This window comes from Palaemon carinicauda, chromosome 5 (genome assembly GCF_036898095.1).
Source record: "Palaemon carinicauda isolate YSFRI2023 chromosome 5, ASM3689809v2, whole genome shotgun sequence".
In the NCBI taxonomy this organism is placed as follows: domain Eukaryota; kingdom Metazoa; phylum Arthropoda; class Malacostraca; order Decapoda; family Palaemonidae; genus Palaemon; species Palaemon carinicauda.
In genome coordinates, this window is record NC_090729.1 from 168,355,125 (window position 1) to 168,375,124 (window position 20,000).

Genomic DNA, 20,000 nt, shown 5'->3' on the forward strand with positions numbered 1-20,000 from the left:
CACCACACTAATTTTGGCCGTTTTTATTTTTAACTGTAAGTTTTTTTTTACGAGTAAGTTCTCTTTTATGAGCATTTTACAATTAATCTTATTCTTTTTGTGCAATTGTCCATTGCCCAAAATTAGCATTTGATACTACAGTCTTCTAATTTATCAAATCTGGTTTATTGGTTACAAAAAAAAAATAAAAGAGAAAAAGAAGAACTACATCAACAACCCTGGCAACAAGAGGATCAAGTGAACCACTGTGGAAGAGGCGAACAGAAGGGAAATCTTATCAATAGATAAAGAGAAGATAAACAAATCAAGTCTGGGTAACAGGAAAGGACTGTTCATAATGAATACAATTAGTAAAACTCTTTGAAAATTGAGATTGAGTCAAGTCAAATGAGTAACTTAATAAGACATGTAAATACCAGTGCGGTGGCACTGGAAGAAAATCGACAGACGACGTTCTTATTACTCTCAGTGCAATCATAGATTATAATAAGTACTTTGGGGCCTCAACATATGTATGGTTTGGATATGCACTCAAGTCCTTTGATAAACTTTGCCTTGGTGATTGTATAAAAGAGCTAGGGAAATGGTATGGTAGTAAGAGGCCTCAATAATATATGAAATGAACAAGATAGGAAAAGGCAGATGTAGAGACTCCTGTGGATAAAATAGAAGAAATAGAGCTGATGGGAAGGGACATGGAACATTATTTGGCCCGAAATTATGATCAATAGTCACAGATATGGCGAATACCATAAGCCAGAAAAGCATAGAATTTACAAGATATGCAGAAGAAAAGAACACTGTTTTATGTGGACGACATAATGTTCCCCAGCAATAGATAAAAAGCGTAAGAATGGTAATAGATACTGTTACAATAAGGAGATATTGAAGAAGTTCACATTCAGAACTTAACATGCATTAATTGGCGTGGATTTTCATACACCCAAATATGAACAAAGTTTGAAGTCTCTGTGACAAGGATGGCTAAACTTATGGCTGATTACGTGAATTGGACATTTTGCTTGACCATGACCTTGACCTTAACCTTCCAACATTTAATCATTTCCAGCTTTTTACATAAAAATGAATCCCTGCAATTTTCATTATTCTACGATTTAAATTGTGGCCAAGATGCTGTTCACAGAAAAAAAAAAACACACAGGGGCAAAAACATAACCTCCTTCCAACTTCGCTGGCAGAGGTAATTATGCAAGTCAGAGGAGGAAAAGACAGCATGCTTATTTACATGTAAAAGGCTGCAGGGGCTAACCCAAAAAGGTTCAGTATATAAGGACTCAGATATCCCAACATAAGAAATGGCTCCTTGCATGACACAGGTAATAGAATAAGGGAAGTATTTATGATTAAGGCAGTACTCCCAGTTGAGGTTGCAGCTGGCAAGGATATCCTGTCTGTAGATAACAGATTTTTTTTCTTTTATTTTGTAGTGCCCGACCTTGTCTCACGACACTGATACCAGAAACAATAAAAACAATAAAGTTTATACCAGTTGTGAAACTGTATGTGCATATATCGTAGACTTGACAAAATGTTCGCGAGCTTTCTTTCTATAATTTCCTATTTCTTCTTCTTCTTCTTCATAATAATAATAATAATAATAATAATAATAGTAATAATAATAATAATAATAATAATAATAATAATAAATATTTTCTGCGTAACAACGAATACAAGTTCGTCATATCGCCATAATGATATAAAGATAGGATCTGTCCGTGTGCATGTTATTCAAATTAGGATGCTGAACATTATTTCATCAAAGCTCTATTTCTCCCCCTTTCGAGATTGAACCAGTTTTCTTATGTTCATTCGTCCTCTTTTATCAATTTGTCTCTTTATTCGGGAGGTAAATATGAGTGAAAGGGAATGGGGATGGATCATTGATTTATTACCAATCGATTCTTTATTTTGCTAATATTTAATTTATTTGCTAAGCAGATTATTTCATCTTATTATGAGAGAGAGAGAGAGAGAGAGAGAGAGAGAGAGAGAGAGAGAGAGAGAGAGAGAGAGAGAGAGAGAGAGAGAGAGAGAGAGAGAGAGAGAGAGAGCTGTTCACGGTGAGGATATATTTCACTCTTCAATTCTGGCATGTTAAGCCTATAAACTTCATAGCTATAACAGCCTCCACTTGTGGTAAATCACTCTTTTATTGTGTACAGATAAACTGTATATTTCTGCAAATACCTTACTATACGGAATGTCAACCTCATCATCTTCCGTTTTATAGCGTGTGTCTTTTCCTTATACTTTTTAGGTTTTCTTCGCTATCATTTCTTCTTCTTCTTCAGTAAATATCGGATGAAAGTTGAAGAAATAAGAAGTCGGGGGAAAAGGACCCTGAAAAAGAAATCAAGAAAAGAATTATAGAAAAATAGAAAAACTATTGAAGGAAATAGGAGAGTGATGAAAAAAATTAATTAAGATTTATAGGCTGAAATGGCCCACAGCCTTATATCAGAGAAATGGATCTGGATAAAGCAACCCTTGTAATGAAGACAAGATTAAATATGCTCAATTAAAAAGCAAATTTCACGGGAAAATATTCAGATAATTTGTGTGACCTTTGCAAAGAGGAAGAAGATACTGCTGAACATTTATCTTCATGCCCAAAATTAGGACAGTTGATGAAACTAGACATAATTGTGGGTAAGTTGCAAAATTATACCACAATAGGTTGCCAAAACTGATGATAGCAAGGTGTTATCCTATCTGATTTCAAGGTAGAATGGGATAAAAGTAAAGATTGAGAATTTCATCATTAATTTACTTATGGTACATATAAAATAAGCTTAATTGCAATAATAAGAAGCTTAGAAGCTTTGCACCTATCCATAAAGTGATAGAATGCCCGCAAACTTATTTTGCGGAGTGAACAATTAGGGACGAGGAACCTTTATTTATTCTATTCTTAAGTTTCCTTTGCTATCATATTTTCTTCTTCTTCTTCTTTTTCTTCTTCTTCTTCTTCTTCTTCTTCTGAATTCCTTGCTAACCACAAGCGCCGCAGAAGGCAAAGAGTTTTTTTTTTTTCTTTTTTCTTCGGGCAGTTATAGCTCACCTAAAGGATGATGGTTTAATCTCTGACAAAATCATCAGTTACAAATCACAGCAAGAGACATCAATGACGGATGCAATTAAAGGACATGGCTTCGCTTTCCCTTTGAACATTTGATTTACGGAGAGCTGGTGATTAAACCGGGATAGATAATAAAGAATAAAGGAAAGGAAGTGCATTTATGGCTGAATATACACCACACACATACATGTAATGTATATGTAAAATATATGTATGATTTTGTTTGTGTTGTGGGCTGTATCGCACATATTTGAAAGTTGCGTAACATTAGGTGTTTCATAACGGTAACTTCTATTTTGACGTTTAAATTTGAATTGTTTGTTTTCTTAAGCAAAAGAAAATCGGATATTTGAGCGTCAAGAGAAAGGCGAGGTTCATATTTAAGCCTGCCTAACACTTGCGCGCATTTTTGCCACGAACTGGCACGCATTGATGCGCGCCAGTGCGTGCCACTTTGTGGCACGCACTGGTGTTTTTCCCGCACTGTTCACGACCAGTTCACTCCAGTTCGCGCATCGTTCACGCGATGGCACGAATTGGCACGCGTAGTTCACGAGAAGTTCACGACACGTTCACGCGAGTTCACTCATCATTCCGCATCGTTTCCGCATCGTTCACGCCAGTTCACGCCAGTTCACGAATTGGCCACTCCATATAAAAACGGGGCTTCTCCAACCCGAGGACATTCTTGGATTGGCTTCGGAAGAGACAACAATGCTTTCTGTCAGAGACACCATTGCATTGAGGAGAAGAAACGTATCTTTTTCGTTTGTATTTTTTGTTGCCCTTTATTTTTGTTTCAATAAGAAAGCATTTGATTTACATATAAATAGCAGACATAAAATATGTACAAGTATTAAGAAAGCATTTTATTTTAACATTAAAAGCAGCAAACATGAAAAGTTTTTAGGCTGTTGATTTTAAGGTAATAGAGAAAAAAGTGTGTTGAAATAAGAAATCATTTTATTTTTACATTAAAACAGCAAACAGAAAAAATTTGTTTTGCTCTTCATTTTAAGGTAATAAAGAAGAATAAGTATGTTGATGAAATAAAACATCATTTTATTTTTACATTCAAACAGCAAACTTAAAAATTTCTTGGGTTTATTTTTCAGTTCATTTTTATTTAAAACAAAAGTTTTGGGTCTTGATTGGTAATAGAGGAAAATAAGTGTGTGCATGAAATAAGACATCATTTTATTTTTACATTCAAACAGCAAATATAAACAATTATTAGGTTTATATTTTTCTTTCCTTTTCATTATTTTTTTTCGTTTCCTTTTTGTTTCTCTTCATTATAAAGTTATAGAAATAGTTTGAAATAAGACATCATTTTATTTTTACATTCAAACAGCAAATATAAAAATTTATTAGGTTTATTTTTCTTTCCTTTTCATTAATTTTTTCGTTTCCTTTTTGTTTCTCTTCATTATAAAGTTATAAAAATATTTTGAAATAAGATATAATTTTTTTTTCACATTGAAACAGCAAATATAAAAATTTATTAGGTTTATTTTTCTTTCCTTTTCATTAATTTTTTCGTTTCCTTTTTGTTTCTCTTCATTATAAAGTTATAGAAATAGTTTGAAATAAGATATCATTTTTTTTTCACATTAAAACAGCAAATATAAAAATTTATTAGGTTTATTTTTCTTTCCTTTTCATTAATTTTTTCGTTTCCTTTTTGTTTCTCTTCATTATAAAGTTCACGCCACTTCCCGCATCGTTCACTCCAGTTCATGCCAGTTCCCGCGCTGTTCACTCCAGTTCACTCCAGTTGGCGCATCGTTCACGACTATTTCACGGCCATTTAGTGCGTGCCAATGCGTGCCATAAACTTTAAACATTTCAAAGTTCTGGGCGCGCATGGCACGCATTGGTACGCTCTGGCACGCGAGTTCCCGCACTGTTCACGACATTTTCACGGCTCGTTCACGCGAGTTCGTGCATCAATGCGTGCCAGTGCGTGCCACGAATGCGTGCAAGTGTCAGGTACCCTTTACAATCCATCGTGTAATAAAAAAACAACATTACTGTCTTCAACGAAATTAGGTCTCACAAGAATAATTGGTTTCCCCCCACTCTATTTCAAAGACGCAGGATAATTGAAATATGTGAGCACAACAGAGAGAGAGAGAGAGAGAGAGAGAGAGAGAGAGAGAGAGAGAGAGAGAGAGAGAGAGAGAGAGAGAGAGAGAGAGAGTATTCCATCCTCTGAAACTATGGACTTATTAAAGTAACTGAACTTAAAATTTTTGTCTTGGTTTTCTTACTAGTGAAGTATAATGTAAAGGCGAGGGTTAAGATGAATAACGAAGAACTTTAACAGGAAGAAGTATAACGATTTAAGAAGGGACATATAATCCAAGCGAGAACATCGATGATAAGCTACAACTCCATTAATTAGAAACAAGTTCATGTCAGTTACCTTAGCGTCTTATAGATTTGAATTGTCCTGATCATAACATTACTATTGTATGCTGGTTTTTGCTTCTTTACATACCTTTTTATTCTATTTTAGGAGGACATCAACTTAAGCAAATAGATCAATGTGGGTTTAACTTTACCCTTGAGAAATAATAATACCAATTCTCTTATATCGCAAGAGGGTCTGCCCCTCTCTTTTATTCTTCTTCTGTACTTCTCTTTCTCCCTATTTCCTTAATCTTTCCCATCCCGAGTGCCTGCCTTTGAGCTATAAACTGGATTGTATCCATGGGTACTCTTCCTTTCCCCATTTTCCCCACTGCCCTATCCTTATTATTATTATTATTATTATTATTATTATTATTATTATTATTATTATTATTATTATTATTATTATTATTATTATTATTATTATTATTATTATTATTATTATTATTATTATTATTACCCTAGAGCCCCTTTCTCTCTAGCATTGGATGACGTCACTGTCTTGGTTCAGTTGTAAGTTCTATTTCCTTTAGTTTTCTCCTTAATTGAAGAAGGGAAATCGTTTTATCATAGATCCATGAGCCAGTCACATAAACCGGCCTTCTTATTCTTTTTTTTTTTTTCCACAGTTAACCCTACATTAAGGCGTCGGTTTCCCAGTGCACCCTCTTCAATGCCTTCTATCAAAGGTCTCATGTTCTACCAAACCTCTTCTCTCCATATCATGTCACTATCTAATTATCCATGGATGGCTATCTAATTTGCCTCCCTCTCGATCTTCTCACTCTAACAGGTCCTCCCTTCCCCACCACCCACCCTCAATACATGCCCACACCATCTCAATCATGACATTCTTATCACTGTAATATTTACATCACCTACCACTCTTGTTTCAAAATTTCCCGATCTTTCAAGAAATAATATTCCCATAATCCACCTCAATATTCTCGTCTCTGTTCTCTCAAGCTTTACTCCATCTTTATGTCTTAGAGCTCACATTTTTTATCCACACATTAACACTGGTCTTATTACTGTGCTATAGTTCCTGACTTTTAGCTTGATTGGCATTTTCGTATGACATACTACTTCTACCACCACCCTCCACTAACTTTCCCCAGGCTGCTTTTATCCTATTCTCAACTTCAGCCTCCCGTCACCCCTCCGGACTTATAGTAGATCCAAAGTATCTAAATTGTTCCACCTGTTTTATAACCGAACCTCTATTTTCATGTATGGCTATCCTGTCCCTACCTTCTCATTGCTCACCATAGTTTCATTATTGTTAACATTTGCTCACAAGCCACCTTCTCCAAAGTGTCTTGCCACTCTACAACAACTTGCTGTAGGACTTTCTCATTATCAGCGGCAATCACTAAATCAACTCCCACTACTTTTCATTTCTGACCTCTTCACTTAACACATCCATGACCATACACAAATGAAATAAAATCCAACACTAACTTCAAAGGTTTGTTTCCCCAACAGCTGTTATTTTTTTTTTTTTTTACTTGTTCTTTAGTACATCATCTTTACCATTCTAACAAACTTTCCCACGACTTTCTTCTTCGTCAAGCACCAAAACATCACTTCTCTCGGTAGCCTATCATTATTCTATCATGTGCTTTTTCTAGATCTACAAAAGAACAAAAGAGCTTCTGGTTTCCCTCTAGACTCTTTTCGTGTAACTGCCTTACTATAAAGATGGCATCCATAGTCCCTTTCTCACTCATGAATCCATACTGCTGTTTTCTCTTAATATCTCATCTAGTACCCTCTCAAAAACTTTCAAACCATGTTCTGTTAGTTTATTTCCTCTGAGTTACCACAACCAATGACACCATCTTTCTGATTGAATATAAATACCATTAGACTCTCCTCTCAGCCTTTTGGCATTATTTCCTGTTCCCATATTGCTCTTAATAAATGTAGCATCCATTCTTCCCGCTCTGTAGTTAGTATCTTGACTATTTCTATTCAAAACTGATGGGCCGCTTCACTTCTGTATTCCGTATCTTTATCAATGGCCCCTTCGATCCTTTCTGCTTCTCCAAACTCCTCTCTTTTTTCAGTATTCGATAGTTATTCAAAATATTCTCTTCATCTTCTGTTAATGTCTCCATTCTTATGCAATATATTTCCATCTGTATTCTTGATAACGCCCATTTATCCCAAATCTGGTCTTTGCTTTTTCCTCAAGGTTGAAATCTTATAGATAACATTTTCTTCTTTCCTTGTTCCTACCTTTTCATTTAAGTGCTCTACTGCTCTTCTAATAGCTATACCCACTTTCCTCCAAGAATTTTCTTCCTCTTCTCTGTACCGTTCATCTGATTCCTGTGGGTAGCCAATGTAGCATACATTGAAGGGCTTAAACTCTCCTTCCAAGCATCTGAATTTGTAAACTACATTAGACTTGAACACCTTGGCTACTCTAAAGGGATGGCTGTTTTTCATCGAAAGGACAGTTGTCAATGTTGGCTTGCTATATATTCTTAACAATACTTTTTAAATGGTGCCTTTGGTTTTACTCTACAGGTAATGATTCTTTTAAGTACAGCTACTTCTTATCTGAAGGCCATTCCTTAGTCCACATTGTGATAGAAAACTATATGCCTGTTGTTATTGTTTGAGTTCTGGGCTGTGTGAAGCATTCATCCTTTTTTTCTCTTATAATTTCCTCTGTGATATTGCTGGTATATATATAGCCATTAACATTTTTGTTTTCTTTTTTTATGAATAGATTTTCATCTACTGCAGTGGGAGAAGGCCCTCCTGATTAAGCATCAATGTCGGACCTCTTGCATGATTCTGGACACTCCCCATGTGTAGAGGCAATGGCCAACATTCATAGATTTAGTGAAACCTGATGTGACACACTGCATTTGTTGTTTCTCATCAAGGATTTCAAGAAAAAAAGGATTTTTCTTATCAGATTCAGTTATGAAGTGTAGGATAGGATTAGCTTTCAAGGCACTGGCAAGATTATCCGGTTCATCAGGTTTTCTAATTGTGGTGAAGATGTCATCATCATATCTTGCATAGATCTTAGGCATCTCGTGATTCCTGAATGTCCTGTTTTCTACAGCAGCAATGTATATGTTGACAAAGAGAACTACAAATGGGAATCCCATTGATTGCTAACCCATCTATTTGTCAAAAAAAGTTCTCCGCTGTGTGAGAGAAAAGGGGGATTCACTGTGCAGAATTCAGTCATATCTTTCAACAATCCTTCAGGGATAAGAAGGGGGTCCTTGGCAGATCTGCAGGTATTGTGTAAGATAATTTGAATGGTCTCCCGAACTGGAACTTTTGGTGAACCGGCTTTTCACACCTAGATATATGTCTTTATCGGGTTCAGTGGCTTCAAGGATACCAATGAATTCTACTGAGGATTTCGTTGAATAACCTGCTGGTGTGTAAAGCGACAAGATGTTATTTAGTAGTACCTTAGCCAATCAATATGTTGGGGATGCCATTTGTGAAGTAATAGGTTGTAGTAGATTTCCTAGTTTATACAGTTCCATAGCAATATCCAGGCCCATAGTCCCCGACTACTTTTGAGAATTTTACACCTGATTCCATAATATTGGTCCATTTTGTCACCCTTCTTACAGTTTTCTATAGTTTATGATCTGTGCAATAACACCAAGTTATCAGAACCGCACGTCCAAAATATCTGAGAGAATTGATACACATTGTGCAGCCAACAAATCGTGTAGACACGAGAATAGTTACTTATGGTTTCAAATAAGCAGAGCTAAGATGTATGTCTGTTGTATGTTCTATGGACCGAACTTTCAACCATGCGATCCCCAAGACTACGCAAGAAGCTCCCACTAGACATAAACGTTACTGAAGGTATCAATGCTTTCAAGAAGAAACTGAAGACTCTCTTGTTTTCTAAGTGCTTCGATAATGTGGATTTGACAATTAGCACGCAATACGCTGTGAAATACTTTAAATACCTAAGAATGTATATGACAAACGGATCTGATAAATCCTGTAGTGCGTAGTGTTCCTCTGAGTCACAGGACCGGGAAAACAGCCCTCAAAGTCAAGTAAGTAAACATGATAACCATTGTTCTCAATTCTTGGGTAGTGTCATAGCTTCTGTACCATGGTATTCCACTGCCTTGGGTTAGAGTTCTCTAGCTTGACGGTCCACTCGGGCACACTACTCTATCTTGTTTCTCTTACTCTCGTTTTTTAAGATTTTCATAGTCTATATATGAAATACTTAATTAAATGTTGTCACTGTTTCTAAAATATTTTATTTTGATTGTTCATTACTTCTCTTGTACTGTAGTTTAGTTATTTCCTTGTTTCCTTTCCTCGATGGGCTATTTTTCCCTGTTGGAGCCCTTGGGCTTATAGCATCCTACTTTTCCAACTAGAGTTGTAACTTAGCTTGTAATAATAATAATAATAATAATAATAATAATAATAATAATAATAATAATAATAATAATAGGCAGAACAGCAAGATTAAGGGATGTTGCTTGTCCTTCAACTATTAGAGCTACACTAGCTGCATATTGAAGTCATTTAAAACGTGTGATGACGCGTCAAACCAACAGTATTGCATCGCATATACAAAGTATTTAAGGCATCCGTTGTATATCAAGTTACAGTCAACTATTCAAGGCGTGGAGTATACTCTCGACCTTGCAACTACTCAATGTTAGCACGCGACTAGTTACGGCACGGTTGATAGATACCAAATTATAGGAGCCAATGTGTACTTTGATTGTGTTCTAAAGTTTTCGAACATGGATTACTAAGATAACACAATAAATGGGTATGAAGATGTAAGGTATTTAAGCAGGACATGGAAGTCTTTATTATTCTATGAGTGCTATGACAGTGCAGATTTGATAATTAAAATGGACTAAGTTACGCCACACGATTCTTGTCGGAGTGGATCCTGATAAGCAGAATACAAAGTCAAGTAATCCCATCCCCCCTCAAGCACTTGACAAAGTCATTTACATGTATCAATGCTAGTGAATCATCGTACTTAATCTCAAACGTTTGAATGACATTCAAGTTAACAGACTGTAGCGCACGGGACATGTTTGTATTTAGACATTTAGATGTTACGTAATTGGTTTTGGCATTCTTTTTGTTTTTGTTTTATTTGGAAACCATTTGGTTACTTTAACCTAGTAATACAACACTAACGCTGAAAGCCAAAATGATGACTTATACCCTCGTTACCAAAAGATGAATGAATATTTACAGTACATCGTTCGATTATTAGACGGTTCCGTTATTTCGGCAATGTCGGCAATTAGGTTATCATGACAATAATATTCTCAAGTGTTCCCCATTTTGTTGATAATAATATTTTTTCTGTAAGTTTGGTGAAAGCTTTTGAAATACGTGAATTTTATTTTTAGAATCAAATTTTTCAAGATGGGTGATTAATGTAAACGCACCTCTATTTACCATAACATCTCTATTGCTGTCAAACAGCTGAGCGGAAAGAGGCGACAGAGCGACTACGTCGACTGCAGATAGCGATTAAAGTATTGAACGTTTCACGTTTCTCTCGTCGTGTAGTGTCTTTCATACACATGGCTACTAGGTCATGCTCCCCGGACGATGGAAATCCCGTTAAAGGAAAGGACTCAGATTATTCTGGACAGAGGAGTGGAAGCAGTGAGTTTTTCAGTCATGTTTTTATCGTTATCAAGTTTCCATTCAGAAGATGCAATCAGCTGATCCGCAAATATCCCATTCACCCAGCGGATTTTTCCATGTTTCGTTGATTTTCTGCTTTGATATGACTTGGGGTCGACGTTAATATATTATGAAGATTTAATTCTAGTGTAAGTTAATAAATAAGCGAAAGAAGTAGGTTATGTAATGTCTTTGTTGGCTTTTTATTTAGTTTTTTTTTTTTTTTATCAATGAATCCGAAGGCACTGGGCCAGCGTGTACGGGCCAATGTGTCATCTCCCTTATCTTTTAAAAAGAATTTTGCAATATTATGTAATTAGTGTTTTTTATTATAATTCTTGTTCGTAAGAGTGATTTGGTATTAAATTTTGTGAATTTGTTAATTTCTAACGTTAAACCACTTGACATTCCTATCTAACTAGTGATTGTCTATTATGTAAGTTGTCTCGTTTGCTCCTGTTGCATAGCCTACCCTTAGACATAAAAGGTGAAAGCTAAGCTATATTGTCTTAGCTGCTTGTTAAGATTGAAATTTTATGTATGAGTTACTTGAACTTAGCCAGTTTGGTCAGTTTAAATCTCGTATGATCACCATGCCCAGAATGAGTGAATGACCATATTGGTTGCATTTTTATCAGGTTGTGTAGATCCTCTTGGTTGGATCTTACTTTACTTTTAGGGCTGCTTATCTGGTCTTGTACAGCAGGGGAATCCTACTCTCCACAGGACCTCCACGGTTGTTTTATGATGTTTATTAGGGAGCATTTAACATTTTACAATGCGTATTGTTTGCTTACTGTTTGATCATCACTGTCAAAACACTTGCAGAATAAGGTTTTCAGTTTTCCTCTTGAAAGCCTTAATATCTTCAGTTATTTAGATGTCTTCTGGGAGCCTATTGTGTAGTCTGGGGGCTGCATATTTAAAGGCTCTAGAACCTACAGTAGACATGTATCAAGGTTAGGATAGTTTGATACCAATCATTAGCTACCGGTACATTGTATATATTTTATCTCATTAACTCTTAGCTTATCTCATTAACTCTTAGCTTATCTAATATGTGCCATAGGGCAGTTTAGTTAAGTGGGAGGATGTGGCATCGATGGCACCATCCCCCAGCGAGTTAGAATATACTAGTCTAGGTTGGGTTAGGGTAACGATTGGTACCGATGTTTATAGTGCTGATGTACGTGTAAAGATTTACCAATTAGGCTGAGAATCAAGCATTATAAACTAGGGGGCATTATTTGGGATTTATATTACTTAATGGCTTTCGAAAGGTTCAACATTTTGGTATAATTAGGCGACTTGAAAAATATTTGTGTAGATTTTCATACCATGATTAAGAAGTAACTGTTCTTGATAACTAGAAAGTAACATTTTATTCTAGACTGTACTGTACTAACACAATGTGAGGTTAAGGTTAACATACTTGCTGAGGCAAGAAAATACTGTACCATGAAAAGAGTTGGGGTCTGATACAGTTATTTCAGTTTGAAATACTAGTAAAAAACTAAGTTATATGTGATTAATATAAATCTGTTTTAAGATACTTAACCCAAAGCCTAGGTAAGGTTAGGTTAGATTTTACAAAGGGGGGAGTGGAGAGATATAGATAAGTACTTTAATACCTTGTGTATGATAAAAAAAAAAAAAAGTGTGGGGTTTTAATGCTGGTATTTATACAACTGAAGTTGACATAACAAAAGTTCAAGACACAAAATGTCACTTGAAGAATATTGATGCGTCTAAGAAGTTTTATGGGAAATGTTGATTTTCCTGTTATAGATAGTTAAATAGTATTAATTAGTTTTAGACAGCTAATACTAGCAAGTGTATATTCTGACATATATTAGTAATAAGCAATTGATTTCATGTTTAAGGAATTCCTTTTGGCAAATGAAAAAACTTATTGCACCTAATGTTGAAAATCCTTTAATATACTGTATGTTTATTTACATATTCATTCATTAGTTTTTTATGCAGTAAGCGCTCATAAGGCCCTGTAAGTAGGTACTACACGGTATGATTGTTTTAAGTGTGAAATACTTATGGTATGCCTCGTGTAATTCTCTAAGAGTAATACAGTAGCAAACGGTTTGATATCTATTTACCCCAGCCTTACTGAAGTTTCCACCTTTTACCATTCATACATTGGTTTTGGTCTCTTTCCACTTGGCTGTTCAACTAGTTATACTTTCACCCCTCATTTTTTAACATCCTTAGCTTTATCCCTATTTGAGGCTAGGAGGAATGTGGCTTCATGCTTTAACTCCTTTTTTTTTAATGATAGATGCCGTTTATATTGGCTTGAGTAAGTCGCCGTAACATGTATTGAAATATTTTAATGAGGCATCCACAGTGATATTGTTATAAACAGTAAAGAGTGGGAATACCTTAACATGGTCAAATGGGTTGTGCATCACCATGATCAGCAAAACTCTACTAGTCAGGGCCACTCATTCTAGGTTGATTTGCTGTGAGTGATCAGATGATAGTCTCCCACCATCACCAATCCTCATTGGTGGTGTGGTATTGAAAACTGTCATAACCCCATACGTGAATTGACATGTCTGAGGCCTTTGTCCTACAGTAGACTCGAAGCATCTGTATTTGTTGTTGTATACAATTTTGATGCATATAATCTGCTGGGCTTCTAGAGCTTTTAGATGTCAGGATGCCAGATAACTCATAATCATTCAATCAATCAAGATCTTTAATAAGTTTTACAAAAAATGCCCTTTTGGGTAAGGAATATATGCCTGGAAATTTTTTTTTAACAGTGAAGGAACCTGAAGACTAGTATGAAAAATTACCGTTTAATCTTTGTAAGAGTGTAGAGCTGTATACAGTATGTTATTTATAGAACATAACATGATTTATTCATGTTGCAGCTGGTTGTGTGTTGCATCCACCATGGTTGGTTGAAAGTAATTTGCATTAGCTATTTAAGATCAGTAATAGAAGCTTCATTTGCATGCAAAGGGGTTCTTCTTACTAACGGCATAGTTTGAAATACAACCCTGTGTACTTGGGTGCACTACCGTATCTATTACTGTTCATTTTTCATTTTTGTAGGTTTTGTATAGGAAGTGATCGTAGATTCAGATAAGATTATCTTTTGTTCTGTATTTTTTATTTTATTTTTATGCATTGTGAATGGTTAGGTGAGCATTTTCTGAATTTTATCATTTTTTTTCCTGTCATTTGAAGTTGTTGCATACGTGAACCATAATGCAGAACATCCCCCTCCTGTAAGAGATTAGTGCGGTAATCATACCTCATATGATATACTATAAGCATTTGTGAACCGTCTATAACAAGTAACTTGGCTCTTAGCTGCACCTCAGTACTGTAATCTACTTAATTATGTTCGCCGTTGCTTTCTTTCAACATTCTCTTCAAACTTTTTCTCAGCTGTCAATTTCACTGCCGTTGTGATATATTCCTCCCATTAAACCTTGGCACTGAATAGTCTCCCTTACCCCAGCACCAGGCATTATATTTAAAATTCTGAACGCCACTCATGAAGGACATATATATGAAGGGATGAGTTCTGAGTACTGTATTTGAAATGCCAGTCAAATAATGATTATGGATCTACAAGGTCATTGAGTAGTGCTGATCAGAATCCATTATTTGTAAGGCTTCCCTGGTCAAGGGGGAAGTCAGAATAGATTTAGATGTCAGGCATGGGAGATTCTTTGTTGTATGGATGCATAAGGAATTTGTGTAACACTCTCATTGATTTAGTTGTTGATTGACAGATTGGGAGATTTTGGCATGACATTGTTGATTCGAAAGGGATGATTATCAGGAAAATTCTTAAACAATATTATCTGTGTTGTTGGTTGTTACAATTTTTTTTTGTACATCAGTCATACAGATGATACTTATTCTAATTGTTCAATTTGTTATGATTTATGGTTCATCAGATAAAAAATATGGCTGAGTGAACAACATAACTCTATTCAACTGATTGTTATTGAATTATGCTGTACTGTATGCTGAACTATATTAAGTTAATTCCTATGAGATAAATATTAGTACAGTATACTTTACAATGTAAAGTGTGTCTTGATTAGTATTTTGGTTTTAATAATTCCTTATATCAGACATTACAGTTTATTGATATACATACCGTACAAGAATATATAAGGAATTTTTCTTGATCATGTACTGGTATAGATGTTAGTCCTGATGAGCTAAAACAAATTATTGTAATAGAAGTATTGCACTGCATAAATGCCCCATACCCTTTGTCTGAAGTATTTCCAACATCTCTTTTGGCTGCCATGTCTTGGTTTTTATGTTTGATTGTTATTTTCTATAAAATTCTTCTTTCTCTTGCTCCTCTACAGTATGGTATAGGTCTTTTTATATGGAAATATTATAATTCAATAGGAGATTTATAAAGTTGATATACTTAACTGAATATATGAGTAATACTGTACAATCTTTGTTTATTCGACATACCTCATCACTCCAAATATCTATAAGCAGTATACAGCAATACCCCACCCCGAGTCAGTAATTGATTCCATTTTGGATGTAGGTCGAATTTTTGCTCTATAAAGTGGTTTATATGTTCCCAATACAGTACATGAAATTAACAGAGGACAGTAAAGCACTTACAACCTGCAATCATTTTAATAAAAAACTAGGTACTTATATTGATAATAAGATTCCGTGTGAAGTACAGTATTGTATAGTACAGTACTTTATCATTATTATATATGCCTTACTATGATGATAAAATACTGTACTGTATTTCACATGATAGCTTACTTATGTAAGTATCTGGTTTTGATAAAATGATAAAAGGTTATAAGTACCTTGTCATGTTAATTATGTGTATTGGGAACATTAAGTCACTATGTAGGGCAAAAATCCTACCTATTGAAAAATCGACTTATGCCAATTAATGACTATTGGTGGGAGTAGTACAGTACACATTTTTTAAATATTTTGTTTGATGATGAGGATACTGTAATGTTTATACATTTTTTTTTTTTTAAATAGTTGTTGCCTTAGTGTCATTTATTTTATGGGACACCTTCTCTATGGTTCCTATTTTATTTCTTTCAACAGTATTGCTAGTACTGTAACCACGTTATTTTCATCATCAGGAGAGGATATGGAAAATCATAGGTTGAAGCACTGTTTATTCAGGAAACTGTACAAAACATACATAAATGAACTTGATCACTCAACACACACAGTACAGTACACTGAAATTAGTACACGATACAAGGGCACAAAATATGCACAAAAACCACAAAATAATGTTTTTCAAAGTAAACAGGATGGTTCCGAGGTTGGTGATTCATTTCTTGTCCAGCAGGGCTGTAGTTGTGGTAGTAACACGTTTCGAGCAGTCTTGACACTTCTGCCCATCATCAGGCTTGAAAAGTTACTGACAAATTTGTATGCTACGTTGACAACACCCAGGACATTAGGAACTCTTATCACCTTTCAAAAGTCCAGCTCCCTGTCTTTCATGGTGAAACAACCCCACCAGGCAACGCCCCTTCCTATATGTCCTGGTAATGACCACAGAAATTTGATTTCTTACGTCTTTTTTTACAGTATACTGAACCAACGAACTATGGCTTACTGTATATCTCAACAATGAGATTGAATGCCTTGCCAGATAAAAATAGCTACCATCAAGGCCTTCGTGATGAGGGCCATTTCTCAATGTTCCTCCTAGAAAGCTACCCATGATAAACTGGACCATGTAAGACAGTTTTTTTTTAATAATGGGTATCCTAAGAGGCATGTAGAAAACACATAATTAATTTTTGTGATCTTTTATCAATTTGACTACTAAAGTAAAAGCCTGGTGATAAAGAAAAACTCGCCTCCTTCCGTGCAGGATAGCTTGGAAAGAATTAACGTAATCTACCGATGCCAATGCCCCATCCTAGGATGTCCCGGCAGCTACAGCATCGGGATGATTACTATGTGGTTCTTTAAAAGATTGTTCTACCACCTGGAGCAGGATACGATTTAGGCACATTGTCAGCAAACCTGCAGCTTAAAATTTTCAAGAGAACCCTTCAGGAATACTGTAACACCAAAGTCATCGTCAGCACTTCGGATAGCAGGTGTCTCAGAATACTGGAGGCCCACTTGATACAGTAGGAGAAACTTGTTCTTAATACTAAAGTGTTTTTTCCTGCTGACCGGCCAAAGGATAGTCATACCTACCATGACAGCACTGATGAGTGAAGAAACTCCTACCTAGAACTGAGCAGCCCTGATTAATACTGTTGGAGACTAGATCCCTCTAACCTGCTATCTCTAAAACAGGTGACTCACAATTAAGTTGCTCACCTGACCTGGTTTTCTGCCCAATGTGCTCTTCAGCCAGTCAGCAGCCTCCTTACAACTATTGCCTTTGTCCTTGTGACATTTCCAACCCAAATAATTTATCTCCCAGACCGAGACCCACCAGGAATTTGTATGAATATTAGCCATGAAGCCCTCATACCTTAGAAACTATTCAAGCCTGATGATGACCAGAATTGTTATTGTTCAAAATGTGTTGCTACCACAATTCTACTACCATACTACAACCAAGAAACTTATCATCGAACTTGGGACCATCTCTGTACTTCAATTGTAAGACTTATTTTTTTATGCATTCTGTATATACAGTGTGGCCCTTTTACTGTGTACTAATTCCAGTGTACTGTATTGTGAGCCTGCATTAAATCTATAACAAAGGGTATCCACTGATGATTTATCCTCTTCTGATGACAAGAATAGTGCAGTTACTCGCAGATCACAGTGCTATTGAAAGAAAGAAAATAAGAACCATAGAGAAGGGGTCATATAGATTAAATGCCCCTGAGGCTGATATTATTTTCAATAAAACATCTTTGAAATAGGGTCTTCTGCCTCAGGTAATGTTTACAGTACAGTATAGTAATTACTACTACTACTGTACTACAGTAGCCCCCAAACTTTTCAAATGCATTTGAGTCTTGCCTTCTGATTGATAGCAGGCTGACAAATAATTAAAACCTTATATTTCTATATAGCCTCTAGTTGAAATATTTTAATACGTCCCAGAGATAACGCTAATTGCACATAGCTTCTTTCTCAACTAAAATTGTATTTTACTTTTATTTTATTTTTAATTTTAAGATTTTCCAAAAATGCATTGTCTTCCATAGTTGACATTAATTTCTGATGTTGATGGTAATGAGTGCCGTAATAATTCGATTTACTGTATATTGGGTTGCCCGAACCAGTAGATCTCGGTTCCAGTTGTACACAGTTGATGTGCTTCTATATTTACGAAGATTTGGGAGAAGGGAGGCAGCAAATCTTATAGCACTTACCTAACCTAATCTAGTCATAAAAAATGTATACTACTAAAATGTAGTAGTACTTTTAAAAGTACTCTGAATTTTAGCAACAAAGTTGGGGGGGGGGGTGATAGATGAATACTTAGACTTATCATGGAGTACAGTGCACTGAAGAAATTGATAGATTTTTCTTTTTGTAAATGAGTTATTGAACAAGGACAGTGAATTTTTTTGTTTTTCTGGCACCATTCAGATGAATGATGAATCTGTGAAGTTATTTTCCTGGTTATGTTATGAACATGTTGAAAGCTAGTTTTAAATTTTTTTCCCTGTTACTTTAATTCTTTTAGACTAATTTGAACCGAATTTCATAAACGGAAACTTGGTTTAGTTTTAAAGGGAAAAGTTTGATATACCATATCTGCTTTATGTTAAAGTAAGTGCCTTGGCTGGCGTACAAAGTTTCTGTCAGCTCACCAAAATATTTTTTTGTTTGTTTGTCGTCCGTCGTCGATTTATTTTCTGTTTATTTACATATAGTTGGTTTTCAAGTGAAAATATCGGGTGTAACCGAGTGTGTTTCACTCCCGAATAATTCACATTAATTTGTACTATGCATAGGAAAACTTTGTTTTATTATTGTTGGTGAAGTAATGAAACAAGTTTAGTTTTTTATGGTTATGACGTAATAATTTAATGGGTTACCGAATTAGTCAGTATTAGAGATTTTTCAACACCAATGATATCATTAATATTGTATACTTGCGACTTAACTTTTACTGCGTTGGAGTTAATTTTGCATGCGTATTACATTAATCCCGTAGGTTGAATGTGTTTGTAGCACGTTTTTTTTTTCACCCTTGTGTACGAGTGTGTACACACTCTTGCTCATACACTCATTTTGATATATTTATTCTGTTTGCGGCTTAGCATCTCAATCTTTCATGAAAGACGCAAATCATGAAGTTATTCTACCTTACGTTGTATTGGCAGTATTGCTTGTGTCAAGAGGATTAGAAATTAAAACTAATCATGTCTTTTCTGGCGTTGATGGCAGCTGACTTATTTTACACTTTCCAAAGATGTTTATTACAAAATCGGGTCATCTGCAAGTCAAATGACACTTAAAGAATTTTTTTATTATGGACCATTTCTTGGTTCCTCATTTTTTTTTCAATTAATTTTTTTTTTCTAATACTCCTAATGCAAGACCCTGACACATTTTTACTGTACTGTAGTTATATAATTTGTTTTGAAGCACTCTAGTTATCGTATCGAAAATTTTGATTGGTCTTCAACCCGAAATGCTCTGAAATTTGGTGATTTTTTTGAGAATTTCTACTTGTATTACGTTGTGCCTTCCTCATCAAATCTTACAACCACCTTTTGAGGTTAGCTAAAATTATTTATTTTTGGTTAATAGTCTTGTATCTTTTTCTCAAATGTGACGAGTTAGTGGCCTATCAAGCTTGTTCCAAACATGA

General features: G+C 35.3%; 1 protein-coding gene across 5 annotated transcripts in view; it reads left to right on the forward strand.

The window, feature by feature from the left end:
• The first annotated feature begins 10,975 nt into the window (after nt 1-10,975).
• Nucleotides 10,976-20,000, forward strand: part of AMPdeam (AMP deaminase) — a 146,698-nt gene continuing 137,673 nt past the window's right edge. For 3 of the 5 annotated variants that reach the window (XR_011044555.1, XM_068374310.1, XM_068374314.1), the window contains exon 1: nt 10,976-11,176. Coding sequence is in view for 3 of the 5 variants with exons in the window: in XM_068374310.1 (XP_068230411.1) it covers nt 11,092-11,176 (85 nt within the window). In the remaining 2 variants the exon portion in view is untranslated. Of the gene's footprint in view, nt 11,177-11,324; nt 11,347-20,000 lie in introns of those variants that run through there. The other 2 variants (XM_068374312.1, XM_068374315.1) reach the window with 2 other exon arrangements.